We start from the raw sequence: 23888 nt of genomic DNA on the forward strand, positions 1-23888 counted from the left end.
ATGAGTGCATGCTATGGCTACGCGCTGCACTAAGGGCTCACATGCACAGGGGACAGCATTTCGAATCACAGCCTCTGGGGGGTCAGACCACTAGGATTTAAATTCTGGCGGCTTTGCCACTTATTGGCTGTGTTGCTTGGGGCAATTTACAAAATCCCTCTTTTAGTTTCCTCATCAGTAAAAGTTACTCATACCTACACCTCACAAGTTCATGAGAATTAAGATAACATATATCTGCTAAGTAAAAAAAAAAAACCACAAATAAACATTTAATATAGTATCTGGCATATATAGAAAGATTCAAAAATCTTAGCTGTAATTACTATTACTATTTAATCTTCACAACAACCCCATGATATGTTATTATCTCTAAAGGAGGATATAAATGAGCTTTGAGGGGTTAAAAGGCTTCCCCAGGTCATACAGCTAGTAAGAGGCCAAAACAGAATTTAAATCCAGGTCTGTTTCCAAAGGCCTTTCTGCTGGAGGATGAAACCCATTTATTTATGCCAGAGGTTGCAAAAACTTTTTTTGTGAAATTAACCCATCTATGCTGGAGGTTGCAAATTTTTTGTGTGTGAAAAATCAGACCTTGGCAATTACTTTGGGCAGTAGGATATAAAAAACTCCCACAAGCTTAGCACTCCAATAATGGAACACTAGGCATAATCATTACTCATGAAGGGTGGCAGAATACACCACTTCAAACATGCCACTTTGACGTAAGGATCACTTTGAGTGAAAGGCACTTGAAAAATAGCAGATGCAAGAAGGGCATCCTAATCTTCCACCCTTTCTTCCTGAAACTAGGAAATAAAATGTTCCTGTGAAAGATGTCTTCTCTATCCCAGGAGAAAAGAAACATTCTTTGATAGGGAGTCATAGTCAAGAGAATTATGTACAAACGGACCTTGTTAAATTAAATGTCTTCCTTTAGCCTCCCCATATAACATATCTACTTTTCCACAATCGCCTCTCTTCTTTCAACCTAACACAAAAGCATGTAGGTTTTGCCATTTCTCTCTGACTTCATTTTCTTTTGAGGGTTCCCATGTCACATAAAACTTACATTAAATTTCTCTGCTTTTCTCTTCTACTCTATCTGGTGTCAATTTAATTCTCGGGCCCAGCAGGGACCTTAAGAAGGTGGAGGCAAAGTTTTGTGTCCTCTATACCCTTTCCAGTCTCCCCATATTTCTATCATTTGGTCATTTTTCCCTGTTCTTAGTACTTTAACTTTCCCGTTTTCTTTCTTTGGTTAACTTCTCACCGCCATTTATTACAAATGAAAGGTTTCCAAATATGTAGTAGATACCAGGATCATTTTTTAACATTAGGAATCATATCTTAAAATGCTAACTAGGTTGTTTTTATAAGACATTTCAATATGATATATGTTAACATCACTTCAGCAAAACTGTACTTATTACATTAAAAACAGATACTAAATTTTTTAAAGTTAACAATAAATGTTTCAATAAATAAATGTCTAAATCTCACTTTTGAGAATTTATCAGAAGGAGATAATTTCATAAAATAGAACTCATGCAGATACAAAAATACTCATCAAAGCACCATCTGCAATAGGGAAAAAGTAAATCAGCCTAAATGTCCATTAACAGGAACCTGCTTAAATCATGCAGTACAGTTCTACAATGGAAAATTACGCAGCCACTAAAATTAATTGACTGATGTCCTAGAGATTTTAAAGATGTGTCTTTCATACTTGTGAATGGGTTGGCATGAAGGAAGAAAAATAATTCACACTAGATAATCTCTAAAATTCCTCACAGTAACAAATTCTGTCATATATTGATTATACCAACAATGACATCATTTGGTTTAATATAAGTAATAAGTTACATTAGAAAGAATAGTCCCTCAAATTATTGCTTGAAAATAATATAATTACTCATCAGGATCTGGTTCTAAAAAACTCTAAAAAAACAAAACTGAAATAAATATTTGTAAGTGTGTGACACTACTCTCTACACTAATATAACTGGGACATAAAGTATTAAAAAAAAAAAAAGAGCTTATCTACCTAATATCTAAAGGCATAAAAACTCTTCACATAGGCCAGGCACAGTGGATCACACCTGTAATCCCAGCACTTTGGGAGGTCAAGTCAGGTGGATCACAAGGGCAGGAGTTCGAGACCAGCTTGGCCAACATGGTGAAACCCCATTCCTACTAAAAATACAAAATTAGCCAGGCATGGTGGTGGATGCCTGTAAACTCAACTATTCAGGAAGCTGAGGCAGGAGAATTGCTTGAACCCAGGAGGCAGACGTCACAGTGAGCCGAGATCGTGCCATTGCACTCCAGCCTGGGCAACAGACCAAGACTCTGTCTCAGAGAAAAGAAAAAAAAAACTCTTTACATAAGGCTTAATGAAATAACTAAACCCTGGGTCCCCAACCACGGGGCCACAAACCAGTACCAGTCCATGGCCTGTTACGAACCAGGATGCATAGCAGGAGATGAGCAGCAGGCAAGTGAGCAAAGCTTCATCTGTATTTACAGTCACTCCCCATTGCTCACAATACCACCTGAGCTCTGTCTCCTGTCAGATCAGCAGCAGCATTAGCTTCTCAGAGGAGCATGAACTCTATTGTGAACTGTGAACCCTGTTATGAACTGCATATGCGAGGGATCTAGGTTATGCGCTCCCTATGAGAATCTAACACCTGATGATCTGTCACTGTCTCCCATCACCCCAAGATGGGAACATCTAGTTGCAAGAAAACAAGCTCAGAGCTCCCACTGATTCTATATTATGGTGAGTTGTATAATTATTTCATTATATATTACAATGTAATAATAATAGAAATAAAGTGTACAATAAACGTAACACACTTGAATCATCCCCAAAACATCCCCGCATCCAGTCTGTGGAAAAGTTGTCTTCCACAAAAGCAGTCCCTGGTGCCAAAGAGGATGGGGACCACTGAACTAAACAAATGTTAAAAACAAGAATGGAATAACAAATACCCAATCTTAATTTAAAAATATAACTTCTGTTGATAAAAAGATTTCAAGTATCAGTCATGATCACCTAAAATCACTGTGTTTATTTTCATGAATCATCAATAGAGCTTGGCCACATTACATAAACAAATGAGGGATTCTGGGAAACATAAGTTGTCTCAATGTTCCATAATGGCTTCATATCCTAAAAAAATTACACCCTCATATTACTCTTGTTTGAACAGAAGGTATTCCCTGGGTGGTGAGTACAGGAATAATTTTTAAATCTTAATTTATTGTCTTTCTATATTTTTACATTTTCTAACATTATATAGTATTTCATAGTGAAGAATATATTTTAATAAAATCTTCAGCTGGAAACTGAAAGACCAGCACAGAAAACAGAGATGATTTCAGTCCCAAAGAGGTGTTAGTCAATCAAAGGCAAACAAACAAACCAACAAACAAAAAACACATCAGATAAATACAAAAGGAATCTAAAAAAACAAGGAATAAAAAGAAAAAATAATCACTGGGACTGATTTTGTCAATCCGGATGATTTCATCTCAAGGCTGAGGTATTCTTCCCCCACCAAAAGAAGAAGAGTCTAATTGTCCAGTGTGTAAGAACATTTAACCATAAAATGTAAAAACTAAATAACTCAAATTGCTGTTCATGAACATCCACAACAAGGCACTGGTCCAAGCTGTGGAAAACACAAAGACAAACAACACCCCAGTGAAATGTGCTCTAGAAAAGAAACGCAATACAGCCGCTCCCTCTATCCCCAGGGAATACATCCCAAGACCCCCAGTGGATGCCAGAAACCTTGAATAGACTAAACCCTATGTATACTACGTTTTTTCTTTGCATACATATCTATGATAAAGTTTAATTCATAAACTAGGCACAGTAAGAGATTAACAATAACTAATAACAAAATAGAACAATTGTAACTATACTATCATAAAAATTATGTGAATGTGGTCTCTCAATACATCTTACTGTACTGTACTCACCTATTTTCAGACTGCAGGTAGATAAAACCATGGAAAGTGAAACCTCGGATAAGGGGGAACTACTGCACAGAAATCTATTAAAAATCTTGGTCAAATCTTGACCAAAAGAGTTGATCTGCTGAAACCCATTCATTCTTCCAACAAATACTTACTGAGTGCCTTCTATATGTTAGGTCACACTGTTCACTGTCAGCATCTGCTGACAATGTACAAACAAAAATCTCTGTGCTGGGGTACTTACAATTTTGGGGAGTGGACACTCAACAAATAAATTAGTATATTAGCAATTAGTACTGTGGGAAAAAGTAAACTAATAAGAAAGATGAGGAGGCTGGGAGCGGTGGCTCATGCCTGGAATCCCAGCACTTTGGAAGGTCGAAGTGGGCAGATCACTTGGGCCCAAGAGTTCGAGACCAGCATGGACAAATGGCGAAACACCGTCTCTACCAAAAAATACAAAAATTAGCAGGGTGTGGTGGTGCATGCCTGTAATTCCAGCTACTCAGGAGACTCAGGCACACGAATCACTTGAACCTGGGAGGGAGGGGTTGCAGTGAGCCAAGATTGCACCATTGCGCTCCAGCATGGTTGACAGAGTGAGACTCCGTCTCAAAAAAAATAAAATAAAATAAGATGAGGAAATGGGGTATGGGAGTACACAGGCAAGAGTTTACAACTTAAATAGGGTAGTTAAGTTAGGTCTAACTGAGGTGATATTTGAGCATATTAACATCAACAAAATTCAATGATTATTTTAGTGTTTTTAGCTATGTAAATTGGAACTTTTAGTATTTTACAAAGAAATCAGTAAGAAAAATCTCAAATTATTTCAAGTATGTTATCCTACATAGTAATATCCATCGTGCTATTAGAAGAGGTATGGATCTCTGCACTTTCCATTTAGTAACTTATTTAATCCTTGTATCAGTTAGGGTCCGGACAGGAGGAAAATCACATTGATTATTTTAATAGAGAAAACTGAATAAAAACAATTACTAACTCTGTTGCTAACTGAAAAAATAATACAAAGGATCAGGGAGGTAACAACTACAGGCAAAAGCTACCACCCCTAGGACTATGGGAGCAAAGGGAAAAGACTGGAATTATTAAAACTCAGAAGCTCAGAGGAAGGGTTCCACAGACCTGAAACTCAGAGGAGTTTCTCTGAGGAGACTGCTGCTCAGCTGGTGCTGTTGTCTCTGAAGAGGGGTCCTGTGAGACTGGAACCCAAACTTTTGAGGAACAGGGTACCAGCCAATTGGTGCTGGTGTTATGAAGGGTTATGATGAGGTTAGTTCTGTGAGTGTTGGAAAAACTACAAACTGTATTCAACAGCTGCTACAGAAAGAAACTGCTGATGCTGGAGCAAAAAATAAACTTCTATAAGGGTGATGGTCAAAGTAACAAGAAAGCAGACAGGAAGTTCACAGGAAACAAGACAAAGGTATAAGTCATTTCTTCCTCCTTCTCCTTGCAGCCTCCCTCTAGTGCCCTATACTTTTGAAACTGAAATGAGCTGCTAGCAAGGCAGAAATGTGATCTGCAGTCTTTGAACCAGCATCACAAAGTAAAGTATAGAAGGGAGTACTTGGAACTGAGATTAAGAACTGGCATAATCCTTCTACAACCTATGAGCAACACAGATGGGAGAGCTAAGGTACAGAGTAGAGTAAACGTTTGGGTAATAAATACCCAAAGTTACAAAAAGCTATTAAATGAAGAGAGGGGAAACTGCACTGAAAGAAGCATATACTTTTAGACTGTTGATATTGTTACCTGTTTTAAATTACACGCAAATTATGATCTTTTCAGTCCTGCTAAGATTTTGGTAGGAACAAGTATCAATATTAAAAAAGAATAAAATTACTCATCATCATTTAGCAAAGATACAGAGTTAACTCTCATTATTTGTGGTAGTTATGCTCTATAAAGTCGCTGCAAGCACTGAATTAGCAACTACTAAAACATTGTTCATAGGGAAATCCATGCACACACACACACCCCTCATATAGATTATCATATTCTTAAATCCTGAAAACAATTCATCCTGGGAGATTCTCCTTTCTTTATTTCACAAAAGAGAAATGAGGTATATAAGTGTTAACTGACTTGTGGAAGGTCATCCCAAAAACAGATGTCAGACTTGGGATTCAAACCCTGTCCAACTGGCCCCATAGCCAGACCTTCTTGCACTTCACTACACTGCCCTCTGCTGTCTCCATCCTCTGGCCATCTCTCCATGAGAGGTGAAATCAAGGCAGTGTCACCTTGTTCAAGTTCGGCTGGGAACGTGCTTGTCAGAGGGTTCAATTTTTTTTGCAGCTTTGCGCATACACACAAATAACCAAATAAGTGCTGGAAGCATAGATTTTAGGACTACAAGTAAACTTTAACAGGTAGGCAAATTCACAAATACAAAATCTGCAAATAACGAGGATCAACTGTACATATTCTTTCCATAATTTCTGTAAAACATTACAGAAATCCAAAGGATTATGTCATTTCTTGAATTCTGCAAAAGACAAAGAAATACACTTTATATTATCCTTATATTTTCTCCACATTCCCAAACTCTATTTTATTTATATTGTTCTGGTTATGTATTCAAAATTTAGTCATTGGTCAAAATATATCAACAAAATGGTGTCAGTAGTAAGTTAAACTTGGTTAAGTCTGCAGTTTCCAAAATGTTTTACCAATTCTCAGATCACACAGTTTTCCTGCTTATTTCAAGGACTTATTGACTCTGAGCAGCATGAACATGCAGAAACAAACACAACTGTGTAATAAAGAAGCCGAGGAAATGTGCATAGATTACATAGTTGGAAAAGATGAAAAAGAGAACACAAAAAGACAATTTCAAAAACATTTTAAAATAAGACAAAAAAAGTACCACGTCTGGAAACTAATTCAAGAAAAATAAAGACTTTTAAATAGTAAGGAAAACAATCCCATTTACAATAGCATCAAAAAGAATAAAACACTTGGGAATTAACTTAAGCAAGGAGGTGAAAGACTTGTACAATGAAAACTAAAAAATCAATGCTGAAAGAAATTAAAGACATAAATGAAAACACATCCCATGTTCATATATTGGAGGCTTAATATTGTTAAAATGTCAATACTACCCAAAGCAATCTACAGATTCAATGCAATCCCTATCAAAATCTCAATGACATTTTTTGCAGTAATAGAAAACCCTATCTTAAAATTCACATGAAATCTCAATGGACCCTGAATAGCCAAAATAATCTTGAAAAAGAACAAAGCTTGAAGATTCACGCTTCCTGATTTCAAACTTACTATGAAGCTACAGTAATCAAAACAGTGTAGTCCTGAAACATAAACCAATGGAATAGAGACCAGAAAGAAAAACTGCCATATATATGGTCTAATGATTTTTGGCATGGGTTCCAAGACCAGTTAATGAGAAAAGGGCAGTGTTTTCAAAAAATGGTACTGGGAAATCTGAATACCCACATGCGAAACAGTGAAGCTGGACCCTTACCTAACACCATAAATGAAAATTAACTCAAAATGGACCAAAGAAAAACCTAAATGTAAGACCTAAAACTAAAAAACTCTCAGATGACAGCATGAGGCAAAAGCTTTATGATACTGAATTTGACAATGAATTCTGAGATATGACACCAAAGGACAGGCAACAAAAGAAAACACAGAACTGGACTTGATGAAATTGTAAAATGTTATACATTTTAAAAGACAATATTAGAGTAAAATGGCAACCTACAGAGTGACAGAAAATCTTTACAAATCATATATCTGATGAGGATTAATATCCAGAATATACAGAGAACTCCTAAAACCCAACAACAACAACAACAACAAAACCCACAACTAGCCCAATTCAAAAATGGGCAAAGGAGCTGAACAGGTATTTTTCCAAGGAAGATATACAAATGGCCAATAAGCACATGAAAAGATGCTCAACATCACTAATATTAGAGAAATATAAGTCAAAACTATAGTAAGTACCACCTTACACCCACTAGGACGACTATTATTTTAAAAAAAGAATGAAAAGAACAAGTACAGGCAAAGATGTAGAGAAATTAGAACTCTTGTTTTGTGCACAAATCGATGGAAATGTAAAATTGGTACAGCTACAGAAAACAGTATGGCAGTTCCCCCTGAAAATTAAAAATAGATTCCTACAAGATCTAGGAATTCCACTCCTGGGTATATACCCTAAAAAACTGAAAGCAGGTCTCAAAGAGATGCTTGTACACCCACGTTCAGAGCTAAACACACAACAGCTAAAACATGGAAGCAATCCAAGTGACATCAATAGATAAGTGGATAAGCAAAATGTGTATATATATACCATAAATATTATTCAGCCTTAAAATGGAAGGAAATTCTAACATATGCTATGACATGGATGAACCTTAAGGTTCATTACGCTAAATGAACTAAGTCACAAAATGATAAATACTGTATGATTCCATTTAATGAGGTACTTAGTGGAATCAAAATCATAGTATCAAAAAGTAGAAGACCAGTTGCCTAGGGCTGGAGGAAGGAAGAAGTAGGAAGTTAGTGTTTAACAGGGTAGAGTTTCATTTTAAAAGATAAGAGGCATGGGGATGGGCAGTGGTGATGGTTGCACATTATGAATGTATTTAATACCATTGAACTAGACATTTAAAAATCATGAAGATGGTGAATCTTCATAGGATATTAAAAAATAGTCAAGATGTAAATTTTATGTGTATTTTACTACAATTAAAAAATTGAAAAACAAATTTACACAAATTTTGTAGTTTCAAAGTAAGCATTAATAAATAATCGTTTGTTTTGCTCTAACAATTCTAAAAATTTAACCTAAAAGAATGTCATGGAAATACACTATGTGCATATAGACATCCATTATATGATGGAAGCATTGCAAAGCAGTAAGAAAAGGACGGTCTTTAAAGTGCATAGTGCTGGGACAACTGGGTATCTACATAGAAAAAATAAAATTCGGCCTTTACCTCACTCTGTAAGCAAAAATCAACACCCGTTTAATTACAGACCTAATGTAGAAGGCAATACCATAAAACTTTACAAAGATAACACAGCAGGATATCTTCACCATCTTGGGTAGGGAAGAATTTCTAAAGACAAAAACATTAGCCACATAGGGAAAAGTTAATAAATTTCACTATATTAAAACTTAAAATGTCTACACAAAAAAGAACATCCTAAAGACAGTGAAAAGACAAACCACAAAGCAAAAGAAAATATGTACATCATATATAACTGACAAAGGATAAGTATCTAAAATATATAATGACCCCCATAAATCAATGAGAAAAAGAGAGAGCCCAAAAGACTTAATGGCCAATAAACATATGAAAAGGAGCTCAACCTCATTAGTAATAAAGGACGATACCACTTCACATCCATCAGGGCACAGACAAAAAAAAAAGGGGGCCAGAAAAAAGATTCTATCAAGGTTAATTTAAAGATCCAAAATCAGATATGGTATGTAGTTTCTTGGCCATTCTTTATAAAATTTTGGCAGGATACTCTGAAATAAATTAAGTAACATTACTTTATATTTATTTATTTATTTTGAGACAGAGTCTCGCTCTGTCGCCCAGGCTGGAGTGTAGTGGCGTGATCTCAGCTCACTGCAAGTTCCGCCTAATATTTTGTATTTTTAGTAGAGACGGGGTTTCACCACATTAGCTAGGATGGTCTGATCTCCTGACCTCGTGATCCGCCCGCTTCGGCCTCCCAAAGTGCTGGGATTACAGGCATGAGCCACCGCGCCTGGCTCTACTTTATCTTTAAATGTTAATAAGCCATAACACAGACCTTTAAAATTTTAAGAGACTTTATAAAGCTCATGCCATATAACATACCAACTGGAAATAAAACATGCTTTACAAGCAAAGATAAAATATCTTGGCTGGATACGGTGGTTCATGCCTACAATCCCAGCACTTTGGGAGGCCAAGGCCGGCAGATAGCATAAGTCCAGGAGTTGTGGAGCAGCCTGGCCAACATGGCGAAACCCTATCTCTACTAAAAAATACAAAAATTAGCCAAGTGTGGTGGCACACACCTGTAATCCCAGCTACTCCAGAGGCTGAAGCATGAGAATCACTTGAACCTGGGAAGCGGAGGTTGCAGTGAGCCAAGATCATGGCACAGCACTCCTGCCTGGGCGACAGAGCAAGACCCTGTCTCAAAAAAAAATTAAAATTAAAATTAAAAAATAAAATATCTTGATTTCCAGTACATTTCGTTAAAATTGAGATGCTAAAATGACAACGTACAAAAAGAAATGAAATTTATTAACTTTGCTCACACTTTCCAAGAAAGGAGGAAGGGATGGAAGGAGGGATGATTCAAATACCTTGCCTTTCTAAAGAAAGCACTCAAATTAACTAATATTTCAGCATTAATTTATAGGAAGAAGTGTGGGCTGATAAGCTGGTAAACTGGAAAAGTTGATCATCTTATAAATTAAAAGAACAATAAAATATTGTTTTTATACTCCACACGTACATTCAATAGTTACATCTTTACAGATAAAAAACAGAAGGTTAGTAAGAAACACAGGGATATAAAATAACTGCCCTAGTCTTGACATTTTTCCTCCCATTATCTTGAGATGAGATTATCACTTAAAAACTATTTCTGAAAATGATTCCTCTTTAAGAAAAAAAAGAAAATTACTGCTTCTGTTACAGAGTTGTATTAAAAGATCTGTGTGAATTCAAACAGATTTACAAAGAAGAAACATGGGAACAAAGTAATATGTCACTTTATCTAACAGTCTATGTCAGCACATAAACAATAACTTTCTGGTTGAAAACAGAAAACTAAGAAGGAAAGTTTAAAACGTTAAAATTGTGCCAGAAAATAGAGTATAAAATAATTCACTAAATTACTAACATTTCCAATGTCAAGTTATTTAAAATTGTTCAGAAAGGATTAACATAATTAGACAAGTAAAAAAAAACAAGGGTACAAATAATTGAAAGAAGAAAATCCTTAAGAAAAGAAAATGAAAAAGAGAAACAGATAATGAATGGATAAATGGATGAATGGATGGATAGACGTGTGTAATAAAGTCAGTATAGCAAAATATGAACACCTGTAGAATCTAGGTAGTGGATACATGTATGTTCACTATACAACTTCTTTTACTTGTCAACATTTTATAGGATTGAAAAATTTCAATGTTGAGGGAAAATAAACAATAAGAGCACTCAATAAGGTTAATATATTAGAGAATAGTAATTAATAGCTTTCTTATATCCAAACAATAATTGCAAAACATAATGGATGAACTATCCCATTCAAAATAGTAGCTGAAAAGATAAAATATCAAGGCAAAAATTTAATAAGGAAATGCAGAACTCGTATGAAAAAATATTAAAAATTTAAGGGATAACAGCTGTTTGCGGTTGTTGTTTGAGACGAGGTCTTGCTCTGTCACCAAGGCTGGAGTGCAGTGGCACAATCACAGCTCACTGCAGCCTCCACCAAGTTCTAGGGATCCTCCCACTTCAGCCTCCCCAGCAGCTGTGACCACAGGCGAGTGCCATCATGCCCAGCTAATTTTTTTACTACTTCCCAAAGACATGAGGTCTCACTATATTGCCCAGGCTGTTCTCGAATTCCTGGGCTCAAGCAATCCTCCTGCCTCAAATTTATAAAGTGCTGGGATTATAGGCATCAGTCACTGCACCTGGCCAGATAACAGTTTTCACTGAGGTTTTGGGGCAATCAAAAGCAGTATTTGTTCACTCTGTTTATTTTCAACTTTTGTTTTCTAATAAATTTATTTTCTAATTTTAAAATACCTCTATGGATCAGGAAAAAGAATTAAATAAATGAAAAGCAATCTACATTGTGGAAAAAGGACCTCATATCCTATAAATTATTAAGGAAAAAATAAATAACCAAAAATGTTAATAGACAAATGAATAACACAGATGAATCCTGAAAAATTACACTCAAACACTGGTACTGATTCTGCCATCCAGGAGACATCTGGCAATGTCAGGAGGTATTTTAGGTTGTCACAAAGAGGTACGGTCAGGGAAGCATCCTACAGTGCGTAGTATAGCCCTCCACAAAAAAAGAATTATCCTGTCCAAAACGGCTGTAGTGCCAACACTGAGAAACCCTGTGCTAAGTGCAAAAAGTCATACATATTAAGAACACATATTGTATGTCTCCCTTTATTAAAAAATTCTAGAAAAGGCAAAATTACAGTGTCATTTCGAAAGCAAGTAAGGACTATCTTGAGCTTGGTGTGGGAATAGAAACTAACTGCAAAATAGGCACATGGGAACTTTCTAGGGATGACAGAAAGGTTCCAAAGCTGGATTGTAGTAATGGTTGCAAAACTATATAGATTTACTAAAACTCACAAAATCATATACTTAAAATGGGTGAATTCTGTGGTATATAAATTATACCTCAAAATAGTTTGTTTTTTTAATTTTTTTTTTTGAGATGGAGTCTCGCTCTGTGGCCCAGGCTGGAGTGCAGTGGCCGGATCTCAGCTCACTGCAAGCTCCACCTCCCGGGTTTACGCCATTCTCCTGCCTCAGCCTCCCGAGTAGCTGGGACTACAGGCGCCCGCCACCTCACCTGGCTAGTTTTTTGTATTTTTTAGTAGAGACAGGGTTTCACCGTGTTAGCCAGGATGGTCTCGATCTCCTGACCTCGTGATCTGTCCGTCTCGGCCTCCCAAAGTGCTGGGATTACAGGCTTGAGCCACCACACCCTGCCTTTTTTTTTTAATTGGGCAAATAACCAGGAATTGCACAAAAAAAGATACCCAAATATTGAATAAGCACATAAAAAGGCACTCAACTTCATTAGTCATCAGGAAAATGTAAATAAAACCACCACACTCAACAGAATGGCTAACAAAAAACATTAAAGATAATATTAATAACAACACCAAGTGTAAGTGAAGACACAGAGCAACTGGGAAAACTCCCATACCCTACTGACGCGAGTGTAAATTGGTACAACTGCCTTGGAAGACGGGTAGTATCTTCTACAGCTGAAAATACATATCACCTATGACCTAGAAAATTCCTTCCCAGTATATAGCCAACAGAAAAAATGGCATTTGTGCACCAAAATGCACAAGAATATTCATGAATCGTACTTTTCTTTTCAATTAAAAAAATTTAAGGCTGGACACGGTGACTCACACCTGTAATCTTAGCAATCTGGGAGGCCAAGGTGGGCAGATCTCTTGAGCCTAAGAATTTGAGACCAGCCTGGGCAACATGGCAAAATCCCATCTCTACAAAAAATACAAAAATTAGCTGGGCATGGTGGCAGGTGCCTACAGTCTCAGCTACTTGGGAGGCTGGGGTGGGAGGATCACCCGAGCCCGGGGAGTTGATCATGCCACTGCACTCCAGCCTGGATGACAGAGGTGAGACTCTATCTCAAGAAAAAACAATAATAATAAAACAAAGATGAGATCTCCCTATGTTGTCCAGGCTGGACTTGAACTCCTGGGCTCAAGCGACCCTCCCACCTTGGCATCCCAAAGTGCTGGGATTACAGGCATGAGCCCCTGCACCGGGCCATGAATCATATTCTTAATATACAAAAAATCCAAATACTACAGAATGGATAAACTATAATATTTCATAAAATACCATAAAGCAAAGAAAAAGATCAAATGACTACTACATGCAGCGACACGGATGAAACTCACTCATATAATGTTTAGCAAAAGAAGCTCAACACAAAGGAATATATTAAATGATTACAGGATTAAAAGAATCATGTAAATGATTATATGAAGCCCAAAAACACAGCAATAAGATTGTAGTAGTCTGAGTAAGAGACTACAGCAGTTTTGACTAGTGAAATGACAGTGAAGAAAGAAAGATTTGAGAAATATTTAGTAGGTAGAATTAACAGGCCTTGCTGTTTAATTAGGTTTGGAGGGGAGGGCAGCAACAGGTGTTAAAAATGACCTCTAGGTCTCTGGCCTATGCAATTGGTAGATGGAAGTGGTAATTACTAAATGGGAACACAGAAGGAGCAAATTTGTGGCTGACATCATGAGCTGAATTAGTTCATCTTTTGGACTTGCAGTTTAAGGTATCTGTGAGACATCTAAGCAGAAATCTCTAACAGACGGTTGGATGTGTAGATCTGGAGTTCAAAAGGGAAGTCAGAGTAGAGACAGAAATTGCATTTAGATGGTAATTGAAGCCATGGGAGAAGGCAGGTTCTCTTAAGAAAAGGAGAAGGCGGCCTATACCTAAGCCCTGTGGAATTCCCACACATTAAAGACAGAAAGAGGAAGAGCCAGCAAAGGAATGTGAGGAATAGACACAGAGGTGGAAGGAAAATCAAGAGTATGGTGACTTAAAAGCCAAAAGATGAACTTTTTAAAGGAAAGAATGGTCAAGTATCTCAAATGGTCCTGATAGGTCAAGTAAGAATGTTAAGTGTCCCCTGAATTTAGGGACATGAAGAATCTTAAGACCATGGCAAGAGTCATTATTGGGGAAAGTGGTGGGTGGAGGTTGTCAAATAAATAATACAAAAAAAAGTCACAGAACTGAAAGACGTAAGTCTTTGGATTGAAAGGACTAACCAAGAGCCCAGCAAAACGAAAGAAGACGACGAGACCTACATCAAAGTACATTACCATGAACAGAGGATAAAAGAAAATCCTAAAGACTATTAAGAGAAAAAGATGGCAAAGGATCCAGGAAGCAAAATGGCATCAGATATTCAACAGCAACTCTTGAAGCCAGAAGATAATGAATGGAAGAAAGTCTTCAAAACTAACAGACTCCAAATCTTAAAAATTCTTTAAAAACTTACTTTTAAACTAGAATTATATATATTAAATTGTGACCTTATAATAAAGACATATTTACACAGGCAAGTTCTTAAAAAATATGTTTTCCATGGATCCCCTCTCAGAAGGCTACTAAAGGTTGTACATAACAAAAACAAGGAGGAAATACGAACAGGAAAAACAAAGTATTTAAAACATCCTTGAAGTAGTTTGTGTTCCTAAAACTTCTAGGGAAAAAACTGTAACTCATTATTAAGATACTAAAAAAGACCTAAACAGAGATAAAACATTCACAGGTGGGAAGACTCAATATCAAAAAGAGGTTAATTTTTCCAAAACTAATGTATAAATTCAATGAGATCTCTCCAAAAAAACAGTTTTTTTTTTTTGTTTGTTTGTTTTGTGGCACTCAACCAGGCTAACTCGAAAATGTACACAGAAGCCCTGAGGGCCAAGAATAATACTAAACTATGTTGAAGAAACAGCAGACATTTATTTTAATGCTTTCCTAATTAAGACAGTGGGATACTGGTACAGGAATAGACAAATAGATCAATGAAGAGACCAGAGAATGCAGAAACAGACACATGCTATACAACAGAGCACTGCAGAGCAGTGGGGAAATATTTTTCTTTCCAGTGAATAGTTCTGGGACAATCGTGTATCCATATGGGGAAAAAAAATGAAACTGGACCCCTACCTCACACCGTTTACAAAAATCTATTCTAGGTCGATTGTAGATCTAACAGTTAAAGAAAAGCAAAATCATAAAGTTTTTAGAAGATAATATAGAAAATTATCTTCATGATCACAGGCTAGGAAAAAATGTCTTAAGGATAACACAAAAAGCATCAACTGTAAAGGAAAAAACTGACAAATTGGACCATGTTAGAGAATTCATAAAAAGACACTACAATGAGAATGAAAAGACAGGTCTCAGAATGAGAATATATTTGCAATAACTATCACCAGCAAATAGTTAAAATTCAAAACACATATATTGTACACACACACACACACACACACACTCAACATATAAACAAAAAGACATCAATAGAAAAATGAGTAAGAGACCCGAACACAAAAGAAATTCAGATTACCAAAAATATATTAAAAGAATTATTTTTAGTAATCTGTGAAAGGTGAATTAAACGCACAATAAGAAATGTAACACATTATCAGGCTGTCAAAAGTTTAAAATTCTGACAACACTAAATGTTAGCAAAGATGCAGGGTAAGGAAATTCTTAAACTGCTGGTGGGAATGTAAACTTGTGTAATTAGTTTGGCATCATCTGGTAAAATTAAAGATACACTACCCTATAACCTAGCAATTCCATTCCTGTATTAACTTAGTGAAACTCATGCATATGTGCAACTACTATTTTGTGTAAGAGCCAAAAACTGAAAGCAACCAATATATCCATTAATAGTACAATAGTAAATAATTGGTGATATCATCATATAATAGAATACAATGCTACAATAAAAAAGAACTACAGCTCTATGTGATAAAGATGAACCTCACAAACATAATACTGACTTTGAAAGAAGCAAGACACAAAAGAATATGCTCAATATGATTCCATTCACATAAAGTTCAAGTGCATACAAAACTAAATTTATAACATTTAGGGATATAAACCTAGATAGTAAATGATTAAGAAAAGCAAAAACATGAATAATTTAAAGATTGGATAGTGGTTTCCTTTAGTGAGAGAGAAGGTATTAGACACAGAAAGGAGGCAAGAGGGATTCTCGGACGTTGGCAGAATTCCTTGACACTGATGGTTGTTAATAACAACTCACTTTATTATCTGCTAAATGTATATGTTTCCGTACTTTTTAATACAAAGATTATATATTTTACTATTTTTTAAAAGACACACAGCCATCAGTTGTCATACAGAAATCACTTTCATCCAGCACACAGCCAAGAGTTTAGTTTCAACTGGTTTAATAGATAATATAGCTTTCCAGAAATGCAATTCAATTAATATCTAATGTCATTCTTTTTTTCTGTTAAAAACAAAAGAAATTCAGTGGGGAAAGCAGAGGGCAGTGGCTCACGCCTGTAATCTCAGCACTTTGGGAGGCCAAGGCAGGCGTATCACCTGAGGTCAGGAGTTCAAGACCACCCTGGCCAACATGGTGAAACCCTGTCTCTACTAAAAATACAAAAAATTAGCCAGGCACGGTGGCATGCACCTGTAGTCCCAACTACTCTGGAGGCTGAGGCAGGAGAATTGCTTGAACCTGGGAGGCGGAGATAACAGTAAGCCAAGATTGTGCCACTGCACTGCAGCCTGGATGATAGAGAGGGACTCCATCTCAAAAAAAAAAAAAAAAGAAATCCAAAGATAAAAAAATTGTGAAGGATATGACATATCTTCATTTATATATCAAATACTACTACTTTTAAAAGAGAAAATAAATTTAAAGTAGCAAAGTTTTTTCAGGCAAGGAAGTAACTGCTAAATGTGTACAGTGCTGGACTGAGTGGAAGGAATACAAGTATACGATGGAAGAATGACACAAACTAAATACACAACATGATTACCTATAGTTTACACATCCCAAATCTGAAAATCTAATCTGAAATGCTCCAAAATCTGAAACTTTCTGAGTGCTAACATGACATGATGTTCAAAAGAAATGCTCACTACAGCATTTTCAATTTCAGATGTTCAATAACTAAGTATAATGCAAATATTCCAAAATCCAAAAAATTCCAAAATCTGAAACACTTCCGGTCCCAAGCATTTGGGAAATGGGATACTCAACCTCATCTCTATTTACAATATAATCTTTGTAAGTTACCAATTTCCATAAGCAAATGATAGAATCAAGTTTATAAACAGTTTTCTACTACATACTACTATGTACAATGTTAAGGTTCCACAGCTTTTTCCCCCAAATATAAGGAAGTTTATAAATCCTCAATTTCTACGGAATCTTGAAAAACAAAAACTTTTAGAAAAAAGAGGCCATCAGCCAGGCGCGGTGGCTCAAGCCTGTAATCCCAGCATTTTGGGAGGCCGAGACGGGCGGATCACGAGGTCAGGAGATCGAGACCATCCTGGCTAACTCGGTGAAACCCCGTCTCTACTAAAAAATACAAAAAACTAGCCGGGCGAAGTGGCAGGCACCTGTAGTCCCAGCTACTCGGGAGGCTGAGGCAGGAGAATGGCGTAAATCCGGGAGGCAGAGCTTGCAGTGAGCTGAGATCCGGCCACTGCAGTCCAGCCTGGGCGACAGAGTGAGACTCTGTCTCAAAAAAAAAAAAAAGAAAAGAAAAAAAGAGGCCATAAGAAGTCAGATAAGTTTTAATTTCAAATTTTATTTTTTAAAAAACTCATACCCTACTCCTTAGAAGCAGACAGCAGTGAAATGAAAAAAGAAAAAATAGTGCCAGCCCATGCTCTTTAAATATCATACTAAAATACAGTCATCAAGACCACAGAAATTCTCCTTGACACGATTTTATAGTGCTCAAATAACTACATGAAATAAGACTCTTGTTTTTCAGAAAATTTTCAATTAATGTCTCAGTACAGGAAGACAGATCACATTTTGCAGAAAGTGTTGTGAAAGAATAACACAGGGCTTTAGTATCTCCACACAATCTGACCATGCCATTAGAAACCAACAAAATGGTTTATTATCTTCTTGGTTCCTCTTCCTATCTCACCCGATATTTTGCATCTATGAGCTCTAAATGTAATAACAGTAATTTCTACCATTTACTGAGCCCTTTCAATGTGCCTTATATTTATTATCTTCTTTAATCCTCACACTGAGGATATCTTATGGATGAGCAAAGTTAGGTATAGGACAAATAAGAAACTTGCTCAAGGTCATATGCTGCTATTGAGTGAGAGACCTGTTATATTCCAACTCCAGAGCCAGTGTTCTTACTACTGAACTGTTCATATTTGATAAAACATATTTACACCATGAAAACTGCTCATAATCACCTACCACCTTCTAACTACAAGATTCTAGGTGTCTTGAGGATTTATTTTTGCCTTTCCAGGCTAAGTACATACTCACAGAACTTTAATGGGTGAAAGAATCTCAACTCTTAAGAAAGTCAGTATTATGGCTAAGAAAACAGAGGCCCAGAGAAGTTAAGTGTTTTGTCCAGGATTACAAAGCTGGTTTCTGACAGCCAGCACTAAAACACAACTCTACATTCCTAGGAGTGATCTTCCCACTACACTGAAGCCTTGCATCTTATGTAGCTCTTGCTGAAACCCATACTCTACCCTCCACACAAATAACAAAGCTTATTTTGCCAACTTCCACAGCATATGATAGCTTCCACGACAGCATTCATATGTAGATAAAACACATTCTTCCATTTCAACAAGTAAACAGATACATCACTATATGCTAAGGCTGTGGATGAACCCAAATACATATCAAAAATTTGGCATTTAATTTTATTATAGAAACATAAACATATTAACTGTAATAAGTGACGAGTGCTATAACAGCCATGTGAACAATGTGTTCTGAAAGCATACAGAGAGGAGTAGATACTTCAGCCTGGATAAAGAATGAAGACTGGGGTTTTGACAAGACGCATTTGAGGCAGGGCAAAGGCAGAAGTATAATGGTGCTTAGAAAGTAGTAGGCAGCCGGGGATGGTGGCTTCCCGCCTGTAATCCTAGCACTTTGGGAGGGCGAGGCGGGCGGATCACCTGAGGTCAGTAGTTCGAGACCTGCCTGACCAACATGGAGAAACCCTATTTCTACCAAAAATAAAAAATTAGCTGGGCGTGGTGGCACATGCCTGTAAACCCAGCTACTCCGAAGGCTGAGGCAGGAGAATCGCTTGAACCCGGGAAGGGGAGGTTGCACTGAGCCGAGATCGCGCTATTGCACTCCAGCCTGGGCAACAAGGTCGAACTCCATCGCAAAAAAAAAAAAAGCAGTGGGCAAAATGCTCTCATTTCTTCCAGTGACTGTTAAAATAAAAAACAATACTAAATATGGGCTCAGAAGACCTGAGTTCAAGTCTAGGCTGAGACTCATGTGGCTGTGAACAATTTCAATATCTTCATCTGTGAAATGTGGATACTAATACTGACCCTGCCTACCTCACAAGATTTTTGTGGGGGCCAAACTATTTGAAAGTACTTAACTTCAAAGCCCTGTATAAACGTAAGTTATTTTCTTACGTTTTCACTTCTAGGCAACCCTGTGGGTCCTTCCCCTAAAAGCTGTCTCATAAAAAATTCGCCCTTCAGGATGAAAATACTCCAATGACATCATTCCTATGTCTAGGAGATATATTATTACTAGGAGACCATATTACTAGGAGATAGTAAACAGTCAACATTAATGCCTTCAGGTTGAAACGCCAAGCTTCTTCCTATTGAAATAAATATATGCGTGTGTGTTTTTAATTTCTTAAGCGCTGATACTTCTAGTCAATGCTTACCATAAATATATTTAAAACTAGTACCACATGAAGGTCTTCTTTTGGAAATTTTGTCAGAAATTCCATTCCATTTTATAGTATGCGGTAGAGCAACCAACTCAAGAAGAGACCGCAAGTAGCAATCACTTTGATCCCAACTAGTTCTGTATTAGCTCTAGATACAACCAAAAAAAATACCCTGGACCCTAAAAAGGGAACTGTTAGAGTACAAGCATGCACGCGAATGCAGTCAGTAGACAAATCCACTGCAAAGTGCAATGAGTTTCTCATTCTAAAATACCTGAAGGGCACAACCAGACCCCTCCTATAAATTAAGGAACACTCTCATTTCCTTTGAAGCTCGACAGAGTAGACTTTATAACCCTGTCTCCCTTTCCAATCGCTCTTTAAACTCCATCCAGGCCCCATTTTGTTCCGTAAACCCGACTTCTTACCTACTCCTTGGATGACCAGCCAAGTAAAGTTGCATCGAACCGTAACAGTCAAAAGGAGCAAGAGACAGGAAAGGGACTAGGGGAGCAGAAGTCCTCCCGCCACTCCAGGCCAGTGGCTGTTTTATCTTCGCAGTACAACTTCCCGTTTTCTCCCTCTTACCTTGTACACCTTCCCAAAGGCTCCATCGCCCAATTCTCCTATAATCTCCCAAAAGTCTTCGGGGTTCAGGTCCCTCTTCACGTGTTCGTACTGCTTCTTCTTCTTCTCGCTCCCCAACTTGAAGATCTTACGGAAATTAAAGAAGGACATTTTTCCTCCCAACACAGAGTTCCTTGCACTTAAGGACTAAAAACAATAAAAGGCAAAGTTTCTCCTCCCTGCTCTCCCGCGCGAGCCCGGCTGGCGGCGGCGGGCGCGGCGTCCCTCGGCCCCCGCAGCTCCGGCCGGGCGGTCCCGGGAGAAGGCGGGGCGGCGACCCGGGCTCCGGCCCGCGGTGGGGGTGCTGCGCGAGCGGCCCCTCCGCCAAGCCCGGCCCGCGAGCGGCGCGGTGAGCACCTCGCCTCCGGCCCACCCTCGGGGAGCGGCACCTGCCCGCAAGCTCGCTCCCACTCGGCCTGGTCCGACGGGTCCGAGCGGTCAGGACGCCCGTGGCGGCGGCAGCTTAGGCCCGTGTCACGGCGAGTCTCCAGGGGCGGCGGCTACTCCTGGAAAGAGAAGCGGCCGGCGGCCTCGGAAGCGGGCAGTCGAGGAGCCGAGCCCTCCTGCCTCGGGCTGCGAGCCTAGGGTCTCCTCCGCCGCCGTCCGTTCCCGCGGCGCAAGGCCCGCGCGTCCCCTCGGGTCTAGGGCGCCGCCGCAGCCTCCGCCGCCTGGCTCCCTCCCCAGCCCACACAGCCTCGGCCTGGAGCGCGCGCCGACGCCGACTCCGTAGCGCGCCCGCGCGCTTTCCCGGCTGCGCGCCCGCCCGGTCACGCGCCCTGCTCACCGCGCGCTCGCGTTGGGGCGTCCCCTCTGGCCCCGCGCACGCGCGCTGGGTCCCGCAGACTGGCTGTGCCCGAGGGTTCGCGTGAGCGGAGCACCGGGCTTGGGGTGCGGGGGCCTCGTGTGATGGACGCATTTGCTCTTTGGTCCCTGACGATTGTTTCTCATTTGCCTTCCAAGGCCCAAATCCTGTCAGTCCACGGCCTTGGTGGAGCGGCCCCCTTGGGCAGGACCCTGTTGATTGTGCTAGCGGATGTTGCCTCCATTCTGGATCTGGGAAAAACTGTGGAGTGAAAGGCCGACCTATTAGGGTTGGGACCCGAAAGCGGACTTTTTCGCTCTCAGACGGGCCCCAGGTACAATGAGAGGGGAGTTTGTGTGGTGGTTGTGAACTTGAGCTTTGGAGAGAGAGAACTGTGACCTTGGGCAGGTAACCTCTCTGAGTCTGTTTCCTCGCTGTAAAATGAAGATCCTAACAGTCCCTACCAGAAGGTTGTGAATGAGGCAATGGATGGAAGACTTTTGCGCGGCCCCTGCACCCGCAAACGCTCAATCTTAGTTCTTACTCTTGTTGTTTTAAGTGTGCAGGCAAGATAGACACAGATACCTAAAAATTGTTTAATACAACTTTTTTTTTCATTTTTTTCTTTTTCTTTCTTTTTGAGACGGAGTCTTGCTCTGTCGCCCAGCCTGGAGTACAGTGGGGCGAACTCGGCTCACTGCAAACTCCGCCTCCGGGCTTCACACCATTCCCCTGTCTCAGCCTCCGGAGTGGCTGGGACTACAGGCGCCCGCCACCATGCCCCGCTAGTTTTTTTGTGTTTTTAGTAGAGACGGGGTTTAACCGTGTTAGCCAGGATGGTCTCGATCTCCTGACCTCATGATCCGCCCGCCTTGGCCTCCCAAAGTGCTGGGATTACAGGCGTGAGCCACCGCGCCCGGCCCCCACTTCTCAGGTGATGACTGCGACACTCCCTTGAGGGTAAAACTAACTTCTGGCCACCTCCACAACTGTAAACCTGGTGTCACTCTTGGTGACTCCACCTCAACTAAGGCCCCCACTTCCTGATCTGCCTCCAGCCCCCTTGGACAGCACTCTCTGGTGGGGCAGTGTGGGCGCTGGCTGGAATCCGTCAGGTGGTGACCTACCTTCTCCTCCACCAGACCACAACTCTTTCAGGCCAGATGTTTGTTGTTCATCACAATATACAAGTACCCGGCAACATTCCTGGCATATAATAGGAAGGCAGATCTGGTGAATGAATGAATGAATGAATGGCGGTATCTGGAGCAGAGACAATGTATATATATTGCTGTTTATGTAATGTCCCCCCCCAGTCATTTTGCCCTCCAGCCCCAAGATGGCATAGCAAAACCCCTCTTCCAGTAAGACGCTTAAGATGATTCAATTCCTTGAGATCCTTCTGTTTTGTAAAGTGTTATTGCAATATGTTAATATACAATAAATTGTACATATTTAAAGTGTGTATTTGTTTTGTTTTTTTTTTTGCTAGTACTTGTTTGCTTTTATTTTTTTAAATTATACTTTAAGTTCTGGGATACATGTGCAGAACGTGCAGGTTTGTTACATAGGTATACACCTGCCATGGTGGTTTGCTGCAAGTGTGCACTTTTATATGTTTTGACAAATGTATAGACCTGTGAAAACAATACTATAATTATTTTTAATTATTATGATTTATGGAGAAAATGAAATGCTTAAAAAATAAAATTAAAAGTACTGTAATTCAACTATCCAGACATGACCGTTGGTAAGAACTTACATTTCAAAACAGGATTTTTTTGGCTGTGCATTAACTTTTTTCAACGTGGTTGAGGTTTGCTACATAAAAAGGTTTGCATCCTGCACTTCGCATATTTCAATACAATTAATAATTGTTCTCTTCCATTATAAGATATTTAGATTATAATTTCTCTGTTTTTAATAAAATATGGATAAATATCTTTGTACACAAATCTTTTTCCACATATTTGATTATTTCCTTAGGATAAATTGCCAGAAGTAGATTTTGGTCAATGGGTATATGTCTGTTTGCTTATTTTGTTCTTTTCAAAATAGAAAAGACTTTACAATTTTGTCAATTAAAAGATAGTATATTCTTGGCAGGGTGGAGTGGCTCACACCTGTAATCCCAGGCTGAGGTGGGAGCCTGAGGCTTGAGCCCAGGAGTTTGAGACCAGACTGGCCAACATGGGA

At 38.9% G+C, this 23888-nt stretch overlaps 1 protein-coding gene across 2 annotated transcripts in view; it reads right to left on the reverse strand.

The window, feature by feature from the left end:
* The window catches only part of SLK (STE20 like kinase), a 62212-nt gene extending 40601 nt beyond the window's left edge, over positions 1-21611 (reverse strand). For both annotated transcript variants that reach the window (XM_033183697.1, XM_033183688.1), the window contains exon 1: positions 20852-21611. In XM_033183697.1, coding sequence (XP_033039588.1) covers positions 20852-21001 — 150 coding nt within the window. In that variant the 5' untranslated portion in view covers positions 21002-21611. The remainder of the gene's footprint in view (positions 1-20851) is intronic.
* Between the last annotated feature and the right edge of the window lie 2277 nt (positions 21612-23888).

Source organism: Trachypithecus francoisi, unplaced genomic scaffold (genome assembly GCF_009764315.1).
Source record: "Trachypithecus francoisi isolate TF-2019V2 unplaced genomic scaffold, Tfra_2.0 Contig01579, whole genome shotgun sequence".
NCBI classification, from domain to species: domain Eukaryota; kingdom Metazoa; phylum Chordata; class Mammalia; order Primates; family Cercopithecidae; genus Trachypithecus; species Trachypithecus francoisi.